Source organism: Trichoderma ghanense (assembly GCF_004382785.1).
Source record: "Trichoderma ghanense strain CCMA-1212 chromosome Unknown scaffold_1, whole genome shotgun sequence".
NCBI classification, from domain to species: domain Eukaryota; kingdom Fungi; phylum Ascomycota; class Sordariomycetes; order Hypocreales; family Hypocreaceae; genus Trichoderma; species Trichoderma ghanense.
This window is the reverse complement of record NW_027395664.1, coordinates 2,389,143-2,405,372: the sequence shown is the minus strand read 5'-3', so window position 1 is coordinate 2,405,372 and position 16,230 is coordinate 2,389,143. Positions and strand designations below refer to the sequence as shown.

Below are 16,230 nucleotides of genomic sequence, written 5' to 3'. Positions count from 1 at the left end.
AACAATCGCGGCCCGACCTCGTTCTTTGGGGTTTCTTTGCGCGCAGCACGACCACCTAACGGAAGAGACACTGCATGATTTGCTCTTAATCATACCCGCTCCGAGACGGCCTTTCTTCCTCCTCCTCCGAGTTCATACATACTCCCGTCGCATTCACCGCTCATCCCTCGAAGAGCCAGCCTCGACGCTGTTCACGATATTCACCGCACATCATATCCCGAGAACAGTTCTTCCCCCGTCATTCATTAATGCAAAGAATCGCAGCCGCATCTGTCAGCCAACATGAAGGTGAGCAGCATACACCCAAACGCGCGCAGCTCAGCTCCGACCTGAGACATTGCCGATGCTGACGAGACATCTACGCCGCAGTACCTCCCAGTCCAAGAGTTCGAGGCCGTAACCGGCGCTCTCAACTTCAACACTCCCGACTGCAACGTTACGGGCGGATGCGATCTGTACACGACCAAGTCCACCGGGTCCGACAAGAAGCTCTACAAGAACATCGACAAGGACCTCAGCTCCCAGCATGCCGCGCTGCTCAAGCTGGGCGCCAGCCTGTCGCCCCCCGACCGGGAGCACATGCTCGCAACGTCGCGCAGCATGCAGCTCTTCTCACACTCGAGCGCATTCGGCCCGCTGTCCGAGCTGTCCAGCCGGCGGACGTTTGCTTACCTGATTGCCACGCTCAACGCCAGCCACCCTCACTACGACTTCTCCCACGTCCTGCGGCCCGGCGACTTTAAGCGGGAGCGCAATCTGAAGCGCGTCATGGCCAACCTGGACTCGATCCTGCAAAACACACGGCCTGGGGTTGAGGTCGGCACCTCGTATGATTCCTCAGCGGGCAGTGACGTAAACGCCCAGTGGGGGCCCCATTGCTGGTCCCTCATCAACAAGGAGATGCGCCTGAACGAGTGCACCATCTTCAGCTACCACCCAGAGGTCGACCCCTTTGAGGAGGACGAAAGCGCCATCTGGGCGGTCCACTACTTCTTCTTCAACCGGGCGCTCAAGCGAGTCGCTTACCTCTACGTCCGCGTCGTTCCCGTCATCTCATCACAGAGCCCGAATCTGCGGCCCGTCAAGGGCGGCATCCACAAGCGACACACGGCGCTTGAGTCGGACGGCGCAAAGAAGCGCGCCAAGTACTGGCTGGGCGATCAAGACGCTGAGCTGATACCGCCGTACGAGGACGACGAGGAGCCATTGGATGATGGCCTCTACTGGAACCGTGGCGAGGACGGTGACATTGTACAGTTCTCGGACGACGACATGGCTGAAGACGAGCCCATTGACGAGGACGAGGACGAAGACGAAGACGATGATGATGACGACATGATGATAAGTCCTAGGCGAGAGAGGCTTATGAGCGAGGACATTGCAGGACGGATGGAGATTTAAGCTGTCAGGCTGAAGTCAATCAGACTGGCAATCCCCTGGCCCCGTGTGGGATCGATCAGACTTCATGTCTTTTCAACAAGGACATGCACTTGAGACATGACAAAGCTGGCAGGATCATGACTTCAAGAGAAAGGACTCGGCCTGTTCATTGCCCCGGGGCCACATCTACACCTGGCCTCGCTCCATGAGGACGACGAGTTGCAGCCGCAGATGCTCTTCTCCATTCCGTCCAACTCTCTGTTTTCTGCTTGCCTTTACTTTTTCCATTTTGGGACTGGTTTCATGGGCTTCTTCTGCCCGTCGCAATCTGCTCTTTCCTACGGTCATGATGTGTATGTGTGTGTGTGCGTGTGTGTCATTTAGCGGGGCGCAAGGGTCTGGTTTCTGGTCGGTGAGAGCGGCTGGGAACATCGTCGCCGGGAGTTTGTCTTTTTTTTTTTTGGTTGTCGTTTGGCCTATCGTCAGCATTTATTTTCACGAAGTTTCCTTTCCATCATTTCCTTTTTCTCTCTCTCTTTTCTGTTTAGTCATGATGCATTGTCTAGGAGAAATGGGTGGCCTCTGTGAGATGGGTGGCTACCCCTTTGTTGCTTTGGTCTTTATTTTCTCTTTTACCGGGGTTGGATCGGGTGTCATCCTTATTTGGTATTCGATGCCTCTCCGAGCCATGCTTTCCTACGCGCCTTTATTCAACAACGTTTCTTACGAGGCCTCTCTCCTTTTGTTTTCTGAACTGGTTCCGGTATCGGGAATGCGGACGGTTCAAACGTACATATATGGTATAACGCTGTAATGGCTTTTCATTGCGCCTCGCTGGGGAGAGGCTTCATATCAACATGGATTTTTTCGGTGGAATTTGATTCGTACGCGGCTTCAACTTTCCGCTGTGCGAGTGTGGGAAGGGCTTTTATGCAGTGTAGGGTTTTCAGTGTATGGTTTTCAGTGTATTAATGCTCAATATTTCTTCTCAAAATGTTTGAATATGGTGAAGACTAAATGATGTCGAAAGACTGAAATAAATGAAACGTGCCATACGCGTGGTACATCAACCAATGTGGCGGCTTTTGGTCATCTCCATTGATAGGTAGACAGGCCATGGAGACTCGACTCCTCCATACTTGTTCTTCACTCAGTACACGCAGGATATTGCAGCACGAGCTTTCCATTCATCTATATAACGCAACTCAACGACGCTGACGAAGACAACCTCGCAGAAAAAAGAGAAAAGAGAGAGACAATCAAAGAAGAGGTATGAAAACAGAAAACCTGGCCTTTGATATGTTTGTCTTCCAACGTGACAAGACGTGCCAGATCATTCTCAAACGGCCCTATATCTCGGCGTGCATGTCCATCCCTTCCTTGTGAATAAGCTCGGGTATCAATTATGTTAGATGTGATAAAGTGACGAAAGGTAAATCTGAAGAGCACGCTGCCGCCAAATGCCCCTATCCAATCTCCATAGATTGGACAATTATCTGTTTTGTAGTTGTAGTAGTATGGGGGAAAATGCCTTCAAGGGGGGAACTGAAGAAATGCAGATTGTAGAACGAAAAGGCAAAATGCAGGACGCAAATTTGTGCCATGCCATGCCATGGAGTGGATGGCAAGTAAAACGGTACCAAGAAAGGAAAGCTCATAGATAATAAATCTGGAGATCCCGGCTTAAGCTACCGACGCCTTCCTTCTCCGCCCAAACATCTTGGAGAATCCGCTGGGCTCATCTTGCTGGCTGGCAGTCTTCGGAGGAACAAACTCCGGCGGGGGCTCTGATTCGCGCAGGAACCTTGCCAGGTCTGCCGTCTCGCCCAGAGACGCAGGCTCCCGGGGCTCGAATCGCTTCATCGTGACTCGGCCTACAGTAGGAGGCCGCTCTATGGAGACTTTTCTCACGGGAGGAGGTCGATCCATCGAGGCGTTACTCACGGGAGGAGGGTTTGCGCTGATCGGTCCGTACTTGTCGTACCCCGGCGGCATCTGGATCGGAACGTGCTTGCTGGCGGGTCCCACGCGGCTGTTCAGCGAACGGACATCGTTGGTGAAGCCCATGGCGCCTGCGCGGCTGCTGATTGATCGAGAGTCAATCAAGGTATTGGTCTCCTTGGAGCCGCTGCGAGTAAATCGGCCAATTAGACTGGGCGTGCTCGTCCTCTTCTTTGGCATCTTCGCGGACGAAGCCGGAGGTGGCGGCGGCGCAGGAGGAGGTTCGCAATTGAGCAGGAACTCCGCCAAGCTCTCTTCTTTCTTAGCAGGAGGCCTGGGGGCCAAATCAAAGTCGTCCTCGTCCTCGTCTTCATCGCTAAAATCGATCGCGTATGGATCGCGAACACGGCGGGTCTTTCTCACTGGCATGGGCATGACCATATCGTCATCCTCTTCTTCTTCACCGAACATCTTGCTCATCTTGGACCTGCCCTGATTCTTGAGAAGCGCGGAGCTGGAATTGATGGACGACTGTACCGACGGCATCGAGTTGTCCGTGGAAGCCTGGCTATGCCGCATGTCGGGCAAAACCGCATCCACTGCTCGGCCACCTCCAGCACCAGACATCATCTCCGAATCCATCGTGTTGCGGAAAGGGGCCACATGCCGGGGGATGTGGTTCTGGCTACCTGGGATGGGTGGACCTTGTCGGATGAAGTCAATCAGGTCCGAGTTGTCGTTTCTGCTAGTAGCGGCGGCCTCTCGGGGCTGGTAGCGACTTCGGTTGTTGTTGCGACTGGCCATTGTGGAAATGGATTGCTGGGATTCCATGAAGCCCTTCGTCGAGGTGACGGGGTTATGGGCATTGCGCAGAGCTGCAGGCGCTCTGTCGCCCGGAGGACCTGTAGACTTGAGGAAGTCGGCAAAGTCTGAAAGCGACTCGCCTGGCGCGCGAGCATCACGAGCCTGGGAACCGCCGATGCGGCCAGACAGGGAGGTAGCTCCGGGCGGAGCCCGAGGAATTGGCCCAGAGAGTTTGGGCTTGTTCTCTGTAGGAGCTTTTTGGCTGGGGGGCTGCGTCCGTGAGTTCGAGGGTGAGGCATTCGAAGGCGTTGGTGACGGTCGCATCAGATCCTCGCTCTTCCGAGTGGTCTTGGTAACAACCGGACTTTCATGGGGAGTTGGGACCTGGCGGAGGTGTGTTAGCAAACTATAGCTGTTGAGAAATATGGGCCAAGACAGCGAAGAGAGTACATACATCGATATCACGCATGTTCTCGGGAGTCAACGTGTATGTGATGGTTTGGTTGCTTTGAATAAGCTCCTCGAATGTGCGTGCCATGCTCTCCGCGCGGCTCGAGGCGTCGTCAGAGATGGTCCTAACCGCTTTGAATCTGCCGGGAATCGAGGACGTAGACGAGTTAGACGTATGGATCGGTCGAGGGGGGATGCCGGAGCTCCGCGGCGACGCAGCCTCCTCGCTCTCTTCCGGCACTGTCTGTTCGGCTGTGGGCCTGGGAGACTGTCGACTTGGATATGCTGCGGTCCTGTAAGGGATATCCGAAAACTGGGTATCGGTGGCGCTTTTGGTGGCTCTCAACAACTCTCCTCGGGCACCATGGTGAGACTGGTCGCTTTGGACAGCCGGCAGACTCCGATCAGCAGTCCTCATGTTCGTCTGCAGGCCATGTGGAAGGCGGCCGAGCTGATCTCGGGTTCGAGACGACGATATGGGCGTGATAGTAGTGCTCACTCGGTCAGTGTCTTCGTCAGACTCCGAGATGGTTTCTGCGTTTCGAATCGCTGGCCTCGTCCTCTCTACAGGCGACCGTGCGGCAGCTACAGACACTACCGTCCGCAAGCTGGTGTCGAGTGCCTTAGCTGCCCGTAGCTCGTCGGTGCCTCCCGCGCGCGACAGAGGACTAGAGCCAGATACGGTCTTTGCGCGCGGTCGCTCGGCCAATTCCTGCGATGGTGGACGAGTAGTGACGGGACTGCGGGGTGGAACGTCGATGAGGCGCGCAGAGCGTACACTCGAAGACCGGCTCAGATGCAGAACCTTACCCGAATCTGAGGCGGAACGAGAAGAACTGCTCGAGACAGACACTCTCGACGAAGTCAGGATCTCGGCCTTTTCGTATACAAACTCATCCAGGTCGTCTGAGCCGCTGTCCTCCGAGTCACGACCTTTCTTGAAAGAGCTATCCGGGTTCTCGGGAGTTGCTTCTGCCTCCTTTGGCTGCGCGGCATCGCTTTCGGCTTCGAGAGGCTTCGAGCTCGGCCGTGCTGTGGCATAGAAAACCGACCCTCTGGTCGGCAGGGAGGTAGACCTCCTGTGAAAGCCTAGCAAGGTGGCATAGTGGCCCGACTCCGAAGCCAGTGAATTCTCAAGTAATGAGGTTACTCCAGAGAATGACTTGACACGGCGCGCGTCAAGGTCATCTTCTTCCGCCTCGTCCTCCTCTTCTTCATCACTGTAGTGGGCTAAGCCCGGCACCTCGATCTCGGCGATATCATTGTCTCCCATAGGTAGCGGAATGTTCATGGGAAGAATGTCCTCAACCAGGGCACTTTCCGGCTGTTCGCGCACCTCGGTAGGGCTAGCCTCATCTTCATTGGTACGAGACTTGCGGCGGTCGTCGAGGCCATTGGCGAGACCATCAGTTATCATGTGGCTTATATGGGGAGATCTGCCGGGGGCAAATTCGACCACCGGCGCACGCAGCCTCTTCTTCCATCCTCGCCATAAGCGACCCAGGGTTCGATCAAGCGCCACTCGTTCCATGTCGACATCCTCCACGACAATTCTTTCGACAAGGGCAGCGGGGCTACGCGTTCCATCCTTGAGCTCCCTCTCCAACTTGGAGCGCATTCTCTGGCCGGCCGCCTGTCCTGCCACAGTGAGCGTGAGCTCGCCGATGTATTCCAGGACCGAAGTCAGGAAGATGGCTACCGCAGGCGAGATGATATCGGAGGACTGTTCATGCTCGCCCACTTCGAGATGTTCTTGCTTCATGTACTTGTCTTCGTCGTCTTCCTCCAAGTCTCCTAAAGACGAGTAGACCATGCAACGCAGTCGGGCTCGCTTCCAGGCCAACTCAACATCCCAGTCTCGGCCATTGGGACTCTGAGGGTCGGTGTATTCTTCGTCCTCAGAGCCACCAATGTACTCTTTCAGCTCTTCGTCGGCATTGGTTATGGTTTCCTTGGCCAACTTGGGCTTGAGCACGTCCGAGACTGCTGGTCGCAGAGCTGAGAGCGCGGTCGATCTGGCAACTTGCAGGAAGTTTAGGAGCAGCTGGTCGAGGAAGCCGTTGACGAGCTGCAGGGCGGCGGGGGATATCAAAGCGGCTTCCCTAGAGGGCTCGACGCCATGCTGGTCGTACCAGAGATCTCTCTGGCCATCGTGATCGTTGGTTATAATCTGGGAAGCTGCGGTGGAAGCGATGAAGGCGGCTTCTGGGGATACAGACAGCGGAGGTGCAAAGAATGAGTGGCTCGCGGTCGAAGGCCTGTCGCTTGAGATGCTCAGTGACCGCGATTGGCGCGCAGGCCTGTCGCTGGAGATGCTCTGCGAGCGCACCTGGCGCGACGAGTTGACGCTGCTCGCCGGGCGCGACTCGACGGCTGAGCCCGTCATGGCTGAGGCTGGGTCTCTATCGGATGTGGTTGTGAAGAATATGTGGCTTCTCTCGTCCCTCTGCTTCTCGCCTATCACCTTTGCCGGAAAGGCTGGCCTGTGTGCAGCACGAGATCAGCGTGGGAAAGGAAGAAGGAAAGAGAGGCCAGGCGAAGACCCGTGTCGGAATTTTTGCAGTTCGTCGGGAGGCGATGCGGATAGGCGACGAGCAGAGTAGTGCGACTAGGTCCCTAGCTGTTCGTGGCAATGGGACCGTTTAAAGGGTGATAATCAATGCCGTCGATTAAAAGGGCCCCCTGGTCATTGTTAGTCTATGAACCAGGACAATCGAACGACTGGAATGGCGACAGGCCCGCAAGCACATGGCTTCCCAGGGACCGGGATGATGAGACACACGAGAAATGGCAGATGGAGGCTAAAAGTGGTTTCAGCCTGGGGTCGTTTGGGAAAGAAACAGGAACAAGGTGAGCAGCTGGATGTGCCACGGTGAGAGCAGCAAGCAGATGCTGAGTTGACGGGATGGCGGCTCGATAGGACGCAGCAACTCAGCAATCAAGAAAAGACGGTCAAGTTTGCTTGCTGCGAGGGAGATGCAGTGGAAACAGGCCAGACCCTGAGAGTCGAACGCAGTACAAAGAAAAAGGCATCAAGGCCAAGGCAAGGGAGAGGAGTGAAGAAAAGCCGGTACCACTCGGTAGCAGCCGACTCCACGACACGACACCCAGTAGGTACCTTGCTAAGTGCTGGAGGAGTGCTGAAGCTCAGAGTGGCTCATAGCATCGCAATACCTGTTTCCCCATACCTGGAATGCGAGCACTTGGTTGGGGACGTCAAGGACTGTGCGCTGGCCGTCAATGCAGAAGATGAAGCACGGCTCGTTCCGTGTCCGTTGCTGCAGAGGGGAGGAGCAGGGATTGAATGTGTGCAGGTAGGAAAAAAAAAAAAAAGGCGATATGGTAATACCTACATACAGACAAGTAAGGGTAAACTTGCGATGATGCGACACGAGGCGAGGGACTCAGGACAGGCCGTCTAGACGGTAGTACCTTAGATTGACGAAGACGGCAAACTGAGAAAGAGAAGAGAGAATCGTGAGAGGCGTCAGTCTGAGTGTGTCCTCCCAGGTATCATCAAGTGATTGTGGTAGTTTGGATTCGACTATACTTTCTCTCGTTCTGCTGCTGAAATGAAGACCCCTTTCGCTAGCGGTGGTGCCACGATTAACGCCGTTGCTAGGTAGCGAGTAGGTAATTTTTTGGAACCTGAGAATCAGTGCGTGGGTGGAAAGCGGTTTGATGTGTGTTCTGCTTGAAATAACATCAAAGGCAGAAGAGCCGGGGCTTTTCTAAATTAAGCCCGTCAAGGATCGGCGTGCCACAATGATTTTGATTCCTGACTCTTGCGTCCGATGCCGAAACTGCAGTCTCCTCTTCGGAGGATTGCCAGTCTTTGTGCTGCGTCCAGGTACGAAGAGGTACATCTGGGTACCCTGGATTCTCGCTGCTGATCCTCGCCTCATCCGAATTGGACCTGACACAGAGCCGAGTATCAGCAGTTCGTCGTGCCTTCCATGCGAGCAAACACTGGGCACTTTCCATTTGAGCCCTCCATGACTAATCGTTCTTGTACTTCCGTTGTCTAACCTCGTCTCCTCTCTCAGTCAGATTTTTCTCTCTTCACCTCTTCATCCTCCCTTTATCGATTTTTTTTTTTCCCCATCTCTTACAGTACGATATTTGTCGCCTTCGACCCGGTGTCTGACCCACGACGGCCGACTCGCCCGCCGCCTTCCAAATCTCTTCCCAATTCCCCATCCTGCAGACTCCCGCCTCCACCCATCAGCCATGGCGAGACGGCCCCTGGAACTTGCCTTGGCCCGGATGCCTGAAGGAGCCTAGCGCAGAGGCCCTAGCGCTTCTCTAGGCTCCAGAGGGCCCCTGGCGGCGTTCCCACACCCGCTAAGGGAGCTGCCAGTGCTCGAATCAGCAACGATAGATTTCAGGGGTCGCATCAACGATGCCGGTCAAATTCATGTCGGATCAAATTGATTGCGGGACGTCTTCACGCATCGGCGATGGGTGCCATTTCGTTGGCTCTTGATTGCTTTCCCTGGAACCCGGAAGATTGGAGCAGCACAGGCCCGTTGCTTGACGACGAACCTCTGGCTCGCCTAGTCCAGATGTCGCCTGTCGTACGAAGGGCCTGCAGGTGCTCCTCCTGGCCTCAGTCACCACAGCCAAAGGACGCTGCGTTGACAGATGACCGTCCTTTGACTCCCTCGCATTGCACGGGCCTCCACTGCATCCATCTGCAGCCGCGTTTCGTCTCCTGCTTGTTCGTGCTCTCTTACCTCTCTGAAAGCCTTCGGAGCTTTACGGTATGGAGCAAGTCTCAAGGTCGCATCGGCAAGTTGGCTATCGGCTAATTCAACACTGCAGTCCTGATGTCGCGATGTCACGATCCAACGCTGCTGGTGCTACGGAGACTCTGCGAGGGATTGGATTTTGTTGAATTATTACTCCGCAGACGAGAGCAAAGCCATCCTACACTAGTGATGGAGCATCCGCAATGAAGGCTGATAGTTTGTCTGCTATCTTACTAGCCTCTCTTCACTGAGGGCGACTGGACACGAGATAAGATGCGCTGCTTCGTCTGCTAGCCTCGCCGGCTAGTCAGTCGCAAATGCGGCCCTGATTGCCCGCTCCGCCCATCAGAGAAGGATGCCCGCACAGGTAGCATTCGACGCCGACACTTGTCTCAAGATTGGTGTTTTCATCTGCTTTGATAACGTGCAGGGAATTTGCAGCCTCACGACTGGCGTCCCATGTATGAGCATCTCGACGCTTCATCAGACGGCAAGCAGTACGATCTCGCCATAACTCGAGATGGACGTCTGTATCGTACATAATTCTAGTCTCTCCAACACGCACTGACCAGCCGCCACCCGCTCGCTACCTTTGCTCCCAAGAGCTGTCGTCGCAGCGCCAATCCAAGGCTAATCTCGGCTCTCAGCCACTAGGACGAGGCCGAATGGCTCGGGGCCAACACCAGCAGGAGCATTTTGGTTTGCCAGAACGCGATCCTTTGGGGGCGAGACTCACAGATCCTTTCATACTCGTCTGCCTCGCACTTCGGAGCAGTGATGGCTGTTCTACTCACCACATACGTGTACTCGTTGGCTGATCGCAAGGCACGACCTGATTTGATGCGGAGCATTCGAGTAAGTGCCCTGATTAAGTGCCCCTTCATCCACAAGCCCAGGAGCATTGGTCAATCTCCATGCCCGACAGAATCACTCCCAAGTCCCGAGCCGGTGTGACCAGCAGGGCCGGGCCTTGTGGCGTTTTCTGTCTCTGCTGGTGCTGAGCCAATCAACAAAGTTCGTCTACGCAATGGCCAAGAGACGAGACGAGCCGAACTCGGCTAAGAGTCGAGAGTTGTTTCGTTTCGACGCTGTCGGCGAGCTTGCCTTCACGCTGGAACCTATCCCGTCCTCGCCTTTCTATCCTGCCCGTACGGTTGGACAGTGGAGAAGAGGACCAGTAGCTGGGCAGAGAGACTCAAGGCCATGCGGGTTTCAGTCAGCAAGTAAGACTGGGAAGGACTTGTCAGGCCTGTCCCATCCGCCGATCGCTTATCTCAGTTGCTTGGTCCCTCCCTGTATAAGCCGCCGCCCTACATCCATGTGATTTGGACCTCTGCAGGTCTCGACGCCGATGTATGACGAAGCGTCCAAGTACGAGTACGAGTCCTCCCTACTAGGTAGGTCGAAAGAACTGCCGAGGCATGGTTACATACAGTACACAAAAGCTCAGCAGCCGCCTTGCAAGTACAAGTATGCCGATGATCTTCGTGCTAGGAAGCGCAGCAGCGGGTGCACATCCATGCATACGAGTCTTGACCTGCCCGAAGGTGGATGCTGACTGCATAGAGCGCCAACGCGTATGAGCAGCACGACTTAGGACTTCTGCAACCGCATGAAAGCTCTGACTATTGTCTAGGTACCAATAGAAGCGTGGGCTTTCCATGCAGCAGACGTTGGCAAGGTATTGTCCAAGCCGCCGTGAAGCGGCCAGCCGGTCTGCAACCCCATCCGGGGCAGCCGCTCTTGTATGACGAGGAAGCATGTGTAACAACTGACATTCTTGTCACTTTGGAGGATGTTGTTGGCCACCAGCACGGACAGCGGCAGTTGGAGATGCCAAGGTGTCTGGTGTTTCCAACCAACACTGTCCTCGAATATGCAAGGGATGCATGCAGCGGCTCCTCAACCAACATGTGCACAAACACTTGAAGATGCAAGTCGGGGCATTACTCGTTGGTTACGGATCTGGAGTGGCTATGAATGGTACCATCTGAGTATCGCTGTGTGCATGCATGCATGCATGCATGGCAGATACATCACCTGGTCATGGCCAGCCTCGCTCGTTCCCAACATGAATATGATCTCTCTCATCCTTTGTGCTTCCACCCCACAAGGGGAATACATGTGGCTCCGCCGCCCCGAACATTCCACATCGGCATCCTTCATCCTTTGCAGCATCAGGCGCCCTCGAGCAAACAGTGAGGGCGAGTAGAGGAGCGTGACGCAAAGGTGGCCTCCCGTCTACCCCAAGAAGACACACAAACTTCCTGAAGTCGGCTCGGCGAAGCCCGATGCCCGCGCCGCCGCTGTTCAGAAGAATTCGGAGGCGTGCATATGCCGGAGACCGACTTGCTGCACGTACATTGACCAGGCTTTCTGGATACGTTGTTCCGAGGGATTGCCTGTGGTGTAACAGCTGCGCAGGAGGCGATGTTGTAAGTCGCATACAGGTCTGCGGACTCTGTATTCGATGAATAGGTCTACCAGCTCCGGAATGGCTCTTCGACGACGGGCTGTACCTACTTCCCAAGGAACTGATCTAAGGTGCATCATTTCATGCTTTTGATGCTTGATATTGACACGCTGGTCTTTGTGCCTTTCCTCCTGATGCTTTTGCTGGATGGAAGAGGTCTCACCATGGCTACATGCTTTGTTTGAGAGCAGTCTACTATGATTGCACTGTAGACGAGATGGTTCTGTCCAAGGGTGCATAAAGGTAAAGAAAAAGAATCTTGACGCTGCTGCTCTGGAGATTCGACGATATGCGGATAGGGGCCTCGTTCAATATGCCAAATGAATGATGGCAATACAGCTGCTGCACGCGCAGGACTCGTGCCACAAGCAAAGACCATGAGCTGAAATTGATATAAAAAAAACAAAGGATCGCACGGCATCAATAAAACCAGGTTCAATAGCCATCAATAACAACCACGCAAACAAATCCCACCACGACCCTGATGATAGTTCCTTACATACATATTTGCAGGAGTTTCTGCACGCTTTTTGCCGTCCGTGCAGAAAAAAATCGATAGAAGCGGGAAGCCGCATAAAAAGACGTCAGCCAACATGGCCACAGCACCTTCAGCTGAAAAACTTGCCGCGACGCATTTGCGGCGGCCAAAACAGCCCATAACAGAAGGCTCTTCGATAAGGGGGAACGAGAAAGGAAGGAAAAGAAGGTGTTTGCTTTTTTGCAAATTTTTGTCTATGGGCGGCGGCGGCATGCATTATTGTCGTTGGAAAAGAAAAAGGGGGGGAGAGAAAGAAAAGCCAAACGCCCTTTTGAATGGTTGACGCTATTGTCTTGGTTATTCTCTTCCCATTGTTTTGGTTTGAGCTGGGATGGAAAAGTGAAAAGCGTTGAAAAGGAGCCAGTCGCCTTTTCTCTTCGGTTTGATCAGTGACAACAGCCATATCTACTGTGATAGTATCCTTGGCTTCAAACTTGTCTCTTTATTCCCTGCATGCTCCAGAAACGAGACTCGACGCCGTATAAGTCGACCCAGGAGGACATATCTCAAGCATCCCCAAGCACTCCTACACAACCACACACAAACCCTCACCATCTCTCAGCAACAACAAATCAGGAAATCACAAAACGAGAAAGAAGAAAAGGAGGAGTAAACAAGCCATGGCCCCGAAACTCCGCCGTCCCACCGTCCCAACACCATGGCTCCTCCCCCTTCTCGTCGTAAACCTCTTCGTTATCAACCTCGGCCTCTCGATAAGCGACTACCCGTCCATGAAGCTCTGGCAAGACATCATCTGCAAGCACCACCTGGGTCTCTCATCAGACCAGCTCCTCCCCGAGCGGGAATGCCATGATCGAGCTGTGCAGAGAGAGCTCAACATCGTTGACATCGGATCTTCTGTGTCTTCTACAATAGGGAGTACGTCGTCTCACTACGCCAACGACAGAACAAGCACATCCCAAATCATAGACATCACACATCCCTCCCTTGTTAAGAGTAAAAAACAAGGAATGACATACTGCTAACGCAAAAGGTAAAATAGGCGCCCTCGTCGCTCTCCCCCTCGGCATGCTATCCGACAAACTCGGCCGCGTCCCCATCCTCGCCCTGAGCATCACCAGCCTCTTCCTCTCCGAGGCCTACGACCTCCTCGTATGCTGGAAATGGCGCCACGTTCCCCTCCGCGCAATCTGGGGCTCCGGCGCAATCATGCTCCTCGGCGGCGGCAGGGGCGTCGCCGAAGCCATGGTCTTCACCAGCATCTCCGACGTGATTCCCGAGTCGAAGCGGTAAGAAAGATGCCGTCTCCAGTTCCCAAGATCCCTCCGATATATCTATACGGTTGACCCCCCCTGAGAAGAACGCCGATACTAACACACCGAGTGTGTAAATAAAAACAGGGCAACATGCTTCCAATGGGTCGTCGCCGCCGTCCTCTCTTCCGAACTCTTCGGCCCCTTGATCGCGAACCGCCTCACCGAAATCTCCATCTGGTGCCCTCTCCTCCTCGAACTCGGCCTCATCGCAGGAGGCGGCATCATGCTCCTCCTCCTCATGCCAGAAACCCTCCCGGCACGCAACTCTCCCGTCCTCATCGGCGAAGACACACCCATCATCACTTCCAACAACAACAACAACAACAACAACAACAACAACAACAACAACACCAACAAAACCACACACAACACCATCGACGAGGCCACCACCACCGCCGAATCCCCCCTCACATCCTCCTCCTCCCCCTCCTCCCAAACACCCACAAAATCCGTCCTCGCAACCATCTTCCGCCGTCCCGCAATCTACCTCCTCCCAGGCTCCATCCTCGCCATGCCAGCCGTAACATCCCAGTACGGCATCGTCATGCGCATCATGCCCCTCCAATTCAACTGGCCCCTCTCCCGCGCCTCCCTCCTCTTCTCCCTCAACGCGGCCGTCACCCTCCTCACCCTGCTCCTCCTCCTCCCCGCGACGTCGTACCTCCTCCTCCTCCTCCTCCACCGCCGCAGCAGCAACCCGTCGTCCTCCTCTTCGCCGCTCCAGCGCGACAGGATCCTCGCTCGGGCCAGCGTCGTCTTCTTCCTTCTCGGATCGCTCTTCCTCGTGGTCGGCGGCAGGGTCAGCCTCGTTGTTCTCGGCGTCGCCGTTTCTGCGCTCGGATCGGGTGTCCCAACGCTGTGCCGCACGCTGCTCCTCGCTCTGGTCGGGGAACATAGAACGGGATCCGTCTTTGGTGTCATTGCTGCTGGTGAGGTTCTGGGGATGCTGGCTTGCGAGCTGATCATTGGCCCGCTCTTTGATATTGGCCTCAGGACGTGGCTGGGCTTGCCGTTTTGCCTTGGCATGGTTATCTCTACGACGACTTGTGTACTGACGTGGTTGGTCCGGAACATCGATGTATAAGGTCGTGCTCCTGGAAACACAGCCCGGTACGAGCCACAGGACAGGATGCTACATGTCGTAGATGGATCACGTAGTCACGTAGTCACAGCTGCGATACAGAAGGTAGCTGCTGGGCTGACAATCATGTCACATTGTTCTTGATATAGCAAACATAGTCAGTGCTTGGTAACAGCGAGTAACGTACACAATCGTCCAAGATGCTGAATACCCCGGCTACGCGAAGTAGAGAGCACAGACTAATCATAGCAAGCACGATATTGAGGGATCAAATCTTTCAATTTGGCATCGATCAAACTAGGGAATAATCACAGCAACGATATTCGTTTATGACTAGGGGTATCTTTCCACGCCATCAGGCTTCTCTCCATCCATCCATCCTCAAGTGTCCACTCTAGTAGTTGGCCTCGGCCTGCTTCTGAATGTCCACCTCGGCACCGCGCTGCTGCGTCTTGCCCTTGTCGTGCAGCTCCTCGTATCGTTCCTGGCCTTCCTTGTCTCGCGCAAGGCCCGCGACGGCACTGCCGACCGCGCCCTGGGCACGGTCGCTAAGTCCGTGACCGTAGTCGCGCACCTGGCCCTTTGCTTCTTGCTGCTGGCCCTCGAGGTTCTGCTCACGTCCAGACTGCTTCAGGGACTGCAAACATCGTGTTAGATGACTGGACCACTGAAATGTAAACTGCATTAAATGGGAAGCTTACCTCGTTGCCGGTGAGACCACCAAGCGTCTCCTTAGCAGCACCCACGGTCTGGTTCCACGAGCCCTCGGTCCTGTTGGGGTCGTCCCTGGTAAAGGTGCCCGTGCTGGAGATGGTGCCTCCGGGGAGCTTGGCCGCTGCCTGAGAGGCCTCGTACTCAGCCTCGGCATTTTCCCGGCGAGCCTGGCCCTTGGCCTGGTCACCCGTGCTGCCCGTCAGGTTGCCGACGGCATGCTGGACTGCGCCGGTGGCGGAGTTGATGTAGGACGAGAGGGTGGAGGGCTTGTTGTTGGTGTTGTCGGACATTTTGCTGGAGTAGAGTCTGGATCAAAAGATGTATAAGAAGTGGTTGTTGTGCGTGTTGCTGGGTTTGTAGGTTGTTGAGATGGTTGTAGTAGTAGTTGTTTGTGTTGTGATGTGCAAAAGGTGAAGAAGGGCAGCAGAAGCAAGCTCTTATATACATACCAGGTCCAACCATCCGCCGCCTCAAGGGAAACCGCAATCCTGATCTCCGATGACGATCGTTGCAGCCGCCATCCACGCATGGCTCCTTCCAGCCAATTCACCACATGCCTTCTTTGCACAACCCATCAAAGCCCACAGCTGATGTCATCGCAACCCTGATGTGCCGTTTGAGCTTGTGAAGCTGCTTGGCAGGTTCTTGTCCAGGCTGTGGCGCAGGAGGTGGCCGCGATGACGTCACAGCGTCGTCAGTGACGGCCATCACTGGACGGTACGAGTTGAACGTTCCTCGAGGCAAACACTGGTGCCAGCTGGATGGATCAACAACATGTTTGACATGTTTGATGCCATTCTCCGATCAATCGGTTATTGGCT

General features: G+C 54.8%; 5 protein-coding genes across 5 annotated transcripts; 2 read left to right on the top strand and 3 right to left on the bottom strand.

Annotated features, from left to right (window-relative positions):
* Positions 1-282: 282 nt before the first annotated feature.
* On the top strand, positions 283-1,401 carry CCMA1212_002185 (Repressor of RNA polymerase III transcription maf1; the record flags this gene model as incomplete). Its single annotated transcript, XM_073699579.1, has 2 exons — positions 283-288; positions 370-1,401. 2 exons carry the CDS (start codon positions 283-285, stop codon positions 1,399-1,401), a joined length of 1,038 nt encoding a protein of 345 aa, XP_073561755.1.
* Positions 1,402-1,566: 165 nt separating this feature from the next.
* Positions 1,567-1,932, bottom strand: CCMA1212_002184 (uncharacterized protein; the record flags this gene model as incomplete). Its single annotated transcript, XM_073699578.1, has 2 exons — positions 1,567-1,871; positions 1,902-1,932. The coding sequence occupies 2 exons, from the start codon at positions 1,930-1,932 to the stop codon at positions 1,567-1,569; spliced, it is 336 nt and encodes a 111-aa protein (XP_073561756.1).
* Positions 1,933-3,063: 1,131 nt separating this feature from the next.
* CCMA1212_002183 (uncharacterized protein) lies at positions 3,064-6,961 on the bottom strand (the record flags this gene model as incomplete). The annotated part of the gene is made up of 2 exons (XM_073699577.1): positions 3,064-4,509; positions 4,580-6,961. The coding sequence occupies 2 exons, from the start codon at positions 6,959-6,961 to the stop codon at positions 3,064-3,066; spliced, it is 3,828 nt and encodes a 1,275-aa protein (XP_073561757.1).
* Positions 6,962-12,957: 5,996 nt separating this feature from the next.
* CCMA1212_002182 (uncharacterized protein) lies at positions 12,958-14,698 on the top strand (the record flags this gene model as incomplete). The annotated part of the gene is made up of 3 exons (XM_073699576.1): positions 12,958-13,216; positions 13,332-13,587; positions 13,699-14,698. 3 exons carry the CDS (start codon positions 12,958-12,960, stop codon positions 14,696-14,698), a joined length of 1,515 nt encoding a protein of 504 aa, XP_073561758.1.
* A 391-nt stretch (positions 14,699-15,089) lies between these two features.
* On the bottom strand, positions 15,090-15,699 carry CCMA1212_002181 (uncharacterized protein; the record flags this gene model as incomplete). Its single annotated transcript, XM_073699575.1, has 2 exons — positions 15,090-15,332; positions 15,397-15,699. The coding sequence occupies 2 exons, from the start codon at positions 15,697-15,699 to the stop codon at positions 15,090-15,092; spliced, it is 546 nt and encodes a 181-aa protein (XP_073561759.1).
* Positions 15,700-16,230: the final 531 nt, after the last annotated feature.